Below are 11,407 nucleotides of genomic sequence, written 5' to 3'. Positions count from 1 at the left end.
TCTCTCTCACTCCCTCTCTCTCCCTCTCTGTTCTTGCCCTCTCTCTCTCCCAGTCTGCTCTCTCCCTCTGCCCTCTCTCTCTCTCCCTCTCTGTTCTCGCCCTCTCTCTCTCCCAGTCTGCGCTCTCTCTCTCTCTCCCTCTCTCTCTCTCTCTCTCCTCCTCCCCTCCCTCCCTCCCTCTCGGAAGCACTCGACTGAGCAAGAATCAACCGCAGGGTCTTTTCAGTTTCCTGTTCCTCATTCGCTCTACTTTTCAAGCATTTGCTTTCTTTCTTCCGTTTATTTCTTCCTCGCTCTCTTTAAACGTGCACTCCCTCTCCACATCAAAGCTGCACACCAGCATTCACGGGGAGGCCTGGTGGCACAGTGGTTAGCACTGCAGCTCTGCACGGAGGAGGTTGCGGGTTCGAGTCCCGGCCAGCCCGGATACTCTGTGTGTGGAGCTTACATGTTGTTCCCTGGATTTCTCCAGGTACGGCGGGTTCCTCACAGTTAAGAACGACGCAGGCCATCGTTGGAAATGAGAATTTGTTCTCAAATGACCCTCCAGGTTAAATGAAGGTCTATTATTATTATTATTCGCGGTACCGTCTCATATTAAAATTCACATCGGCAGACCAGTACATGGTTACAATGAAAACATTGCGACACGCCATTCACCAAAAAAAACAGAACGCAGAATTGCGAAGCCTCTCTCTGTCTCCCACCATCTCCTTTCACTTATTACTCTCCCCCTCTATCCCTCTCTTTCCCTCTCTCTCTCTCTCACTCTCGTTCTCTCCCCCTCTCTCTCTCTCTGCTCCTCCTCCTGGTCTGAAAGTAGAAGTGGGGTTAGCGGGAGCCCAGCCTGTGGGAGAGGGCAGGGAGCCAGCAGTGGCCAGAAATTTCCAGTTCAAACTGGATCTCACGGAGGTGGGGGAACTCACACCCACACACATACACCCACCCGCACACACACACACACACGGGCGCACACTCACGCTCGCGCAAACGAACAAACGCACACACACACGCACACACAGGTGCATACTCGCGCTCGCACAGACAAAACGCACAAGCGCACACGCACGCACACACACGCACACACAAACACACACACACACACAAGGTGAGGAAGGCGGTGAGAAAATGCACTAGCTCCTGCTCAAAAATTCTCTGTAGCATCCCTCACCAACCAAAACAGAGCACTGAGACACAAGCATAAATCAGTCCCGTCTTCGGTACTAGTGTGCTGTAAAGCCTGTAGTCACAGTGTCACGCCATTTTTAGTATGTTCATTATGAAGTTTACTAGACTTTTTAATGAGATGCAAAGATGTAAATACAACATTGAGGTGAAATGGTCGCTATGTAGGGGCAACAGACTGGCCTCATAGTCCTCTACAGATCAGTGAAACCATTTGGCAGTTATTTCAGTTATTTTTCAAAAGCAGAATTACAGGCAGGGAAATGGTGAAAGACAAAAAAAAACACTGTGTCTTCACATATTCACTGTACGATCTCTTACAAATATGCTTTGAATATAATTCATACACAAAGACTGAAATGGTAAGAATTTAACCAATCTGTTCCTTACTTGACTTAAATTAAATATACATCTAAATTATTTGTCCAACTACACCAATGCCCAAACAAGGAATTTAAATACGAAGCAAGTCATTTGCATGTGTTGACATGACCATGAGCACATTCGCCCCATAAGCATTTCAGGTAGGAAACACTGTCATTTCAAACAACCACAGATGGAAAACTCCATGATCACAATGCTGAACACCATAAGCAGCATTCCCATCCACCTTCACAGGACAAATACCCTCTAAAAGACCAAGAATGCCGTGGCAGTCTTATTGAACAGTATACATCAGAATTTAGTGTTGTGCTACATTATGGGAAACAGCATTACTGTGGATCATTAGATTAAACAATGCCTTTCAGTCAAGAATGTTTAATTGTTGTTTGTCACTTATATACACACACAAATTAACAAACACCATACACAACGTCTGAACTTAAAAAAATATAAAAATATTTTAAGAACTCAATTACAGCTTCATGGAAACTGGCAAACCACAGAGGTTTGGTCTACAAGTCAAACTTATCTGCTGCAAAAATAACAGAACAAGCTGCCAATTTTGCTGTAAGCCATTTTAACCCACAAAAAATGATAACCAGGTCATGTTTTTAAAAAAACAAAAACAAAAAAAAAAAAACGAATATGCCAACAAAAATATGAGATCATTATGTGGCAGTACCACCATTTGCAGGCAGGGGGCAACAGCACAGCAAATACAAGTGCACTTCCCATGGGTTGAGTAACTTAAACAATGCATACCGTGTTGCACTTTGACTCCCACTTTTTACACATTGAAAATGAAAGGGACAAAGGTAAAACTCAAACAAAGCCTCAACACTGTGACTGTGACCTTGCTGTCGGTCATAAAGCAACGATTAGGCTACACTAATGTTTAACTTGCATTACGCAGGCAGGAAATGCCCAGCTCAAGGTATACTTTTGTACACAGGCAGCAATCGGCTGGGCCCCTACGCTGAGAAGCTGACCAAACCCTGGCTTCCTAATCCCAACACCGTGTTGTTTTGAGACATTCGGGCCCAACAAGCCGCACGCTAATCACAGGCTTCTGCCGTCCTTAAAGACAAGCCCGCGGTGGAAGACGCAGGACACGCTTATCATTAGCATTACGGCTACCACCGTAATTACATTAGTCATCCGGTGTCTGCGGATTTAGGAGCAAAGTCCCGGCACGTAACCTCCCTCTGTTCTCGGCTCCAAATTCAAAAACCAATGCTTGTACTACAAAAAAAAAAAAAAAAAAAAAAAAGTTCTGCACTGGAGAACCCTGTAATAAACAAATGCAACCTCAACATATATCAGAAGCACGGAAATAGAAAAGAGATCTTTCCATTCCATCGCATTTAATTTAACGACGCCGCGCTCGTGCAGCTGGAACCCGCTCCGTGTGCACTTTACCCTTCTTTATTTCGGCTTCGCCCTCTCACCCTCGGCCCACCTCGCCGCCACCACCCCCCACGCCCCATCCTGCCCGCCGCCCTGCAGCCATGTCAAAGCTGTGACCACAGGAACACACGGAGGTTTCGCAACACGGCAGCGGGTTTTTAAAAATAACTTCGGCCTCGTCGCAACAAAACGTTTAAAAAAGACTGCGTTACGTTGCATTACGGACACTTAGCGGCCTCTCCTTCTCCTCCAGAGCAAAGCCGCACGGCTTCTGCATTTTCTTACACTGCATCCACTCGTACAGCTGAATGCACGCTGAAGCGATGCAGGTCAAGTGCTTCAACTCAAGGGTATCACGGCTGTGTCCCTCCCCGGGAATCGAACCTGCAACCTTCACACGGCCAGCTCCTTTAACCGTGATACTACCACCCATGCAACGGACGTGTGTGACGTTTCATTCAAAGCCATTTACTCTGGTCAAAGTACACCCCACGTTAGTTTTAGGGACTGAACTACTTATTGGCACTAGCTATACGCTGGCATACATGGCACGTGAAAAAAAAAGGCCTTACTTTGGCATGGTAATGCCAGTGTTGCCACTGTTCACTGCCGTATATCACATGTGAAAAGAAAGGCCTTACGTTGCCATGGTAATGTCAGTATTGCCAGAACCAATGGGGCGGGGATCTCACTGACCGCCACACTTGTAGTAGAGGAACAGCGAACTAGAGGAACACATATACAGGAAGCGATTCTCAGCCACAAACAAAAATAACAGCACAGTAGGGCCCTGCGAATTCAACTCAAAACTGTTGGTCTTATTCAGTGGCAGTTGGGAGTCGATGCGTTTCTTGCTACACTAGAAACACAGCTCATGTGACTTCACAATGAGGGTAAAGTTCACTCATTTATTTTAAGAAAATACTTTTTAAAAAATTGCGCAACGGTACTTTCACATTCCCCAAGCCAACATTTTCACATGGTCCAAGTAACCAGGCGAGCTCTCCAATAAAAACATCCACACTGTCACTAGAAAAAAAAAAAACTAAAAATTCAAAAAGAGAAACGCCGCTATGACTGACGCGATTACTCACAGACGCACAAAACAGAAACAAAAAGGTACAGTATCAGATCTAAAGTTACGAAGTCAACATCTGAACCCGCTTGAGGGTGCGTCATGCTCATTCTACACTGAATCACACGACCTGACTTCTCACGTAACCGACGTACATCTGGTCCCAACAGAGCTGGTCACGGGCCATTAAACAGCACGGTTTGCGCTTCATCATCATTCATCATCATCCTCATCATCATCCATCACACGGCGCGCGTGCCGCTGCTTCTGGGCCCTTCGCTGCGGTTGACGGCGATCACATGGCCAAGGCGACGCTCTCAAACGCTCCGACGCGGGACGGCGCTTTGGGAAGCGGTCGCTGCGTTCCCCCCCTTCGGTTTCACTAAACGAGCGTTCTGAAGACGAGCGCGCCTCAGCATTTAGGGCCCGGTAAACGAGCGCAGTTACACCGCTCGTCACCACGGGGTGCAGGCCCATTAGGAATCAGTACGGACAGAGAGTAGAGCCCGCGGACTGAAACTCCATTAGGCACCTTTCATTAGGGCAACGTTTCAACCCGAATCGGATCTTCGTCAAGCCAAAGTTTTCAAGAAGATTCAACCCAAACTGAAATTATGTCAAATAAATAGAGTATAGTGGGCTTATATAGAGGCTTTAACTCGATTCAGGGCTACCAACACTGCATTGCTATTAATCATTTACATTATGTGAATGTCCAGGGCTGCCCAGACCTGTTCCTGCAGATCTACCATCCTGTGGGTTTATACTTCAACCCTAACAAAGCCACACCTCACACAACAGCTAGAGATCTCATTGAGAAGCTAATTAGTATAATCAGTCAAATTATGGCGGAAGTGAAAACCTAGAGGAAGGTAGATCTCCAGGAACAGGGTTGGGCAGCCTTGCCGTAGGCTAAGAATCACAAGCGAGGCCCACGCAGACACGGAGAGGGGAGGGAGAGAGCCGAAGAGAAAGTCAGGCGCCGCGCGCGTCTCTGTGGCGCCCCCTACCTGCCGCTGCTGCTGCTGCTGGTGCTGCTGACGGAGTCGGAGCTGGAGGAGCGGCTTCTGGAGCCGGAGCCGCTGGGGGAGCGGGCGGGGCGCGCCGCCTGACTGGCCAGCCGCTGCGGCGAGGGGTTCCGCGAGTGCGTGGAGTGCGGCGACCTGCTGCGGCTGTGGTGGTAGGCCCGGTCGCCGCGGCGACCCCGCTCCTCGCGGTAGAGGTCGCGGTGCACGACGCTGGCCAGCGTGAAGGGCTCGCGGGCGCGCGGCTCGTACCGCGGCTCGGGCGTCTCGAAGCGGCTGGGGCTCCGGCTGCGCGACGCGTAGTAGCCCACGCCCACCGAGGCGGATGCCCCGCCCCCTCCGCCAGCCACGCCCCCTCCGCCGCCGCCGCCGGTGCTGCCGCTGCCCGGCCCGGCCCCTCCGCCGCCGGAGCTGACCCCGCCGGGGCCCCCGCCGCCTGCCCCGCCGCCGCCGCCGCCGCCGGAGCTGCCCCCCGCCCCGCCCAGCGCGCGGTCCCGGGGGTCGCGGTAATAGTCCGTATCGTAGTGCCGCTGCCGCTCGAAGCTGCTGCCGCCTCCGCCGCCACCGCGCTCATGGTGTCCATAGGCACTGTGATCATAGGCCCGCTCCCGACCGTCCGCAGCCCTGAGAGAGAGAGAGAGGGGGGGGAGGGGAGAGAGAGAGAGAGAGAGAGGGAGGGGGGGAGGGTAAGAGTGGAGAGAGAGAGAGGGAGGGGGGTAGAGAGAGAGAGGGAGAGTAAGAGTGGAGAGAGGGGGGGAGGGAGGGAGTGTGGGGGAAAGAGAGAGGGAGGGGGGAGAGAGAGAGGGAGGGAGGGAGGGAGTGAGGGGGAGAGAGAGAGTGGGAGGGGGGTGAGAGAGAACGAGAGAGAGGGGGAGGGGGGTAAGAGAGAACGAGAGAGGGGGGAGGGGGGAGAGAAAGAGGAAGGGGGGAGAGAGAGAACAAGAGAGAGGGGGATGGAGAGAGAGAGAGAGATTCCCGTTACTCTTCAACAGCCGTTTCACCCACTCAGAACACACTCTGAAATGAGCAACTGACAGACCTACATGACCCTGTAAAAAAAATTAATATTTAAATTTTTTGCCATTTCTTTCTCCATTTTGTTTTCATTTCAACACTGGATTTTCGGGGGGGCGGGGGGGGAACTAATAAAGTTATAGTTGCATAATTATGCAATTCAATATGAACATGCAGGAGAGGAGGGGGGGAGTGCCAAAGAAGGAAAGGGAATGCTTTTTCTCCTTTCAGTAACGAAAGAAACTTGGACTGGATTAAGGCTGGGCTCCCACACAAAACTCCAAATGTATCTTTAAAAAATGCAAAAAACGAGCCAGCAATCCACATCTGGGGACAACTGTATCCGCAACTGCAACTGTACAACCAACCGTATTCACAATTGTGTATTTAAATGAACACGGGTTCGTTTTATTTAGTACGATTCTCATAACTGAGAATCCCTACTGCCACAGAAGGAAAACAATGCATTATTTTATATTCTAAATTTATTTATATAATATAAAGCTTAAAATGGATATTGTTCTTTATACTAGCTTAGCTGACAAGTGTATCTGCACATGAAAGATCAACTATTTTGGCTCGACTAGCATTTTTCTTGAAAGTTAATATCCATATTTACCGTTGATGTAATGCATTTCTTATGCGTTAGGCATGTGCAAGCCAATTACATTCTGAGATGCGAGTCGTGATTCAGTAGTTAAGCATACTCGTTTTCTATATAACCGACGCAGACTTCGACGGAAGGCCATCCACATCAAACGTTAAGAGACGTTTCAGAGGGAAAGTGAGCTCACCCCAAGCCCAGCCTCATCGCTGGAGAAACTCCTGTGGTCGGTGCACACCTACAATTAGCCCACGCTAGTTGTGTTAGCGGCTAAGCCGCCAACGCCCGATTTACGCCAGGAGAGGAGCGGACGCTGTGTGGCGTCCGTTCCCCCGTCCGGCGCCCGTGCCAGGGGATCAGAGCTTTTATGCAACCCGTGGACGGAGTTCTAGAACACTGACTTAGAGAATTCTGGAGAGAAAAAAAAAAACATTCCAAGAAACGCACTCTTCAAAAAGGGTTATCAGCACCACGAGAATGGCACAGTTGCCATTTTGCAGACAGGCAGTGCTGGGTGGAAATTGAGAGCCAAATGAATATGGTGCAATTCATCTGCATAGTGCTGTTACAATGTGTGGGGGGGGGGGCGGTATATTTAAGCTTTGACAGGCCCAGCCCCCCACACCCCGTTTGAGCTGTAGAAGGGACTCCCATCCCTGGTCAGGGAGTCAGGGAGGACCCTTGTGTTTCCTGGTTTTCATTCCAACCTAAATTTCAATAGGAAGTATCGTTCACAATTAGACACTCAATGTCTAACGAAGGACCACCCCTCCCCCCCAGAAACTGATATTCACGCTACAGCGACTTGTAAGTAAGACTACACATTCATTTGAGGCCTTTAACTCAGCCAACTCATCTCTCAAAAGATTAACGGTTCCGCTTTCTGTTAACGCAACGTGGGAACTTACTCACTTACTCACAGCACGTTACACCGTGTGTCGATTGATCGACAGACCAGCAGCTGAACCAAGTGAATTCCTGGATTCTGAAAATGCGGACGCTCGGTCATAACAACTAAACCAATCATGGGGGGGGGAGGGGGGGGGTTTACAAGACAAACAAAATGGCATCAAAAGCTTGAATAGTCAAAATATGTTCTGACTCAGAATGAACGAAAACAAAATGGCCAAGTCAATAATAGCCTCAGCATTGTCCCATGCGCTACCTGCACTGAAAAGTTTATGCAACCAGTTCACCATTTACGGCCATTTATTTCACCGGATTCGCAAAGTGACGCGTTTTTAACGCGCATTCGCGCATTTTAGCGAAGGCAGAAAATGGCCGACGCTATGACTAGCAGCGTGGATCTGAACGGAAGGCCACCCGCCACCAAAAAGGGAATTGGCGGGTGGCAGAAAAAAAAAGGGAAGACAATACTGTTCCTTTGGAAAGAGGAAGATGAAAAGAACTGAGTGTAAACAGGAATGCAAACAAGCAGCTACTGTGTCCGCGGCCGAAGAGTAAACTAGGCGGTGGCCGAGCCCAGTGCCAACCTCGCCATCACCCCATCCGTATTCAAATCCGACGCGAAGCCACCCAGAAACCAGCGCTGTGAACGAACACACGAACGGCTGCGCCTTCGCCACGGCCCGAAGAACGTGTTGTGTTCTTGCCGTTCTGAGTACATCCATCAAATATTCCGACTATTTTTTTCTTTTCTTTTTTTTTTTTCTCTCTCCACTCCTACTTTCTACTTTATTGAACCTGTTCCACAGGGAGCTTAGAAGGTTCAGAGAAACCGACGTGTGCGTCAATTCAGAAATTAGGGAGGCGGTCCTTGGGTGGGGGGGGTGGGGGGGGAGGAGCGGTGAGAACAAATTAAAACACCATATTAACCGCATTTGTCCTTGAGCAGCATAACACATCTGCATAATAAATACACAACAATGAAACCTTGTTTTGGTGTCGAAGCCTGTCCTCACCCAAGTCTTTAGCACTCATCACACAAAGGTAGGGGAGCACATGAGAGTCCTTACTCTTGAGCATCTTCAGAAATTCATTAACAAAAGTCCAATGAGAAAATTTCCTACGCAGCCAATACAGATGAACCATGTTTATATCAACATCGGCAAAACAACAGCCCACTTATTCAAATGCTATAACTGTACTGGCCAATATTAAGAGGAGGGGGGAAAAAAGCACAGCAACACACTATTATTCAACAGTTTTTTTTATTTTTATTAAAGGAAATATCACACAAAACATCCGACTACATTCCTACATGCATCCAGCAAAAATAACATCCTGCTACACAGCTGTGAAATCCCAAATAATGTAGTCCTTGTGTCTGCCAACTTGATCTGAATCAATGTGAGGTTTGGGCTCCCAAATCATTAGCTAAGTAAATAAATTTCCCACTGTGAAAATTGCTAGCTGCAAGGGAATGACAAAGCAGTTTCTATACGTAATGCAGGAAAAGTGTTGTAAGTGGCTGTTCATTAATACTGTGCACACCCACAAGGCTAGAAGAAACAAACAAAACTAAACAAAAAAATCAGCGAGAAAGAGATTTCAGGTGACTTTAATGGTGAACTCCACCAAAATCCACCAAATGTCCACCAAATTTAACAACTCAATGTTATTGCCATGATAATTCTTCAAAATCACTAAAATTGCTGTAGCACTAAAACATAATTGTAATTCCAGACAAAATATGTCATTTCTTCAGGCTGCTGGTCAATGATGAGCTAGGTTCAAAACTACAGACCAAATTAGACCCATCTCAGCTATATCTACACAACCAAAACTGCATACAAGACAGTCCCACCAGCTAAGAAGTGACCCAACAAGCTTGCTATGAAATGTATTTAAGAGTGTGGCAGCTAGCCAACATTACGTAGAGCGACTAGCAGTTCCTCGAAAAATTTCCCATTGTCTTTTCTGCACAAAGCAATCAAACACGCGTGCATTAACCAAAGAAACAAGCCTGACTGGTGCGTCCAACGGGCACTTCCTTACAAGACAGTTGCCGTGTTAGAGCTTCTACAGGAGGACACTGCCAAGGAGGACTAAGATATGATGGTTTTGGGATTTAGGACTCTCTTTAACCACCTCTTTCAGTCCAGCTTGCTTGGGAACCCGACAGTAATCCAGTAAACTGTTCTAAGATCGAGCGAGCTTGAGGAATATTTATCAAAAACGGAAAGAAAAAAAACAACTTTAACAAGAAGTTAATATTTAATATACAGGGGGCGACATAGCTCAGGAGGTAAGACCGATTGTCTGGCAGTCGGAGGGTTGCCGGTTCAAACCCCGCCCTGGGCGTGTCGAAGTGTCCTTGAGCAAGACACCTAACCCCTAACCCCTAACTGCTCTGGCGAATGAGAGGCATCAATTGTAAAGCGCTTTGGATAAAAGCGCTATATAAATGCAGTCCATTTACCATATTTCTGTGAAAAAGCAGAATTTTTTATTTGACTGGAGAACCGAACTGGATTTTTTTTTTTAAATGAAGTGGAGTGGTCAGTCTTTTTCTGCGGTAGTTCTCTCTAAACAACATCCTCAGTACAATTTAGAATTCCACTTTATGGTACAAGCTTATTTATATCAGCCACATGCGCTATTATGTGAACAAAGTATGTATACCCTATACATAGTGTGTAGAGGGGAATATTTATGTTTTCTGTGGAACCAAAGAAGTGTGTGTGCGTGCACATGTGTATGTGTGCATGCATGAGTTGGATGGAAACGGTGGGGAGGACAGGATTATTTGAATAGCCTATTATTAAAATCATAAACTATTACTTGCTACCTTTAATCTCAGTCAATCCCTGGTTATTTTAGTCATTGTGATTCGCAATGGAATAATAAAAAAATTAATAATCAATGGATCATGATTTTTGGATAAATGGCTCAAAACAAGATTCAAATGCAACACGCCTTAATTTCACAAACAAATGTTTTTAGGAGAACTAAAAATATCCAATAACTTAGTTGGCAGCTAAGAAGCTAGCTAGCAAGCTGCAGATGTAGCTGAATGAAATGGGATTCGCTAGCGGTAGCAAGAGCTAATCGTCTAGCCATGATAACTAGGAAAAAGCATAAATAAACCTAGCAGTGTCACCAAGAAGAGGAGAGCAAGCCTTTCACTTACAACCTCAATCTCGCTAGCCTGATGAATCTGCTGACAAAGACCAAGTGGTCGAAATATCTCAGCTCACAAGTGTAATTTATTTGTTATATAGCCGAGTTTGTTAAAATCTTCTTTGAGCGCATGGGTTGGTAATCCATTTTTTTTTATTGATAATATTTAGCCTACAAAGCGGATGGTAGCATCGTGAGATTCAAAGAGAAAGCACTTAATCTGAATGAAAAGTCGAAAATGAGACGTCGCACTCGCTAGCTTTTTTTATTTTTAAGTTAATGCATACGATTTGTTTAATGATTTTCCCTCGACTGTGTAGTGTAGGCTACATCTCAGCCGTCCAATTTTAATTCAGTTATTTTCTCTCATTAAGGGTTAATATATTGTGCCTGTCATGAGCAGACGCATTGCTTCATAAAAAGGGGTGCTGCATTGTTGGTTTGGCTTTATGTGGAGCCAGTGCTCCCCCCCCCTCCCCCCACTTGTTGCATACTTGGTCTTACTGTAAAATAAATTTTAAAAAGAAAAGCGTACTTCCGTAATTGTTTTTTTTTGTACCACCATAAAGCGGTAGAGCTGTATTAGTTAGGACGTTGACTGCATTGTCGCCAGGAACACAGCAGTGTCCG

General features: G+C 46.9%; 1 protein-coding gene across 2 annotated transcripts in view; it reads right to left on the bottom strand.

Annotated features, from left to right (window-relative positions):
• Positions 1-11,407, bottom strand: part of spen (spen family transcriptional repressor) — a 48,558-nt gene that overhangs the window by 20,589 nt on the left and 16,562 nt on the right. For both annotated transcript variants that reach the window (XM_035381192.1, XM_035381193.1), the window contains exon 3: positions 5,062-5,700. In XM_035381192.1, the coding sequence (XP_035237083.1) occupies positions 5,062-5,700 (639 nt within the window). The remainder of the gene's footprint in view (positions 1-5,061; positions 5,701-11,407) is intronic.

Source organism: Anguilla anguilla, chromosome 11 (genome assembly GCF_013347855.1).
Source record: "Anguilla anguilla isolate fAngAng1 chromosome 11, fAngAng1.pri, whole genome shotgun sequence".
NCBI classification, from domain to species: Eukaryota; Metazoa; Chordata; class Actinopteri; order Anguilliformes; family Anguillidae; genus Anguilla; species Anguilla anguilla.
Note: the sequence above shows the minus strand (reverse complement) of the source record. Positions and strands in the feature narration are given on the sequence as shown.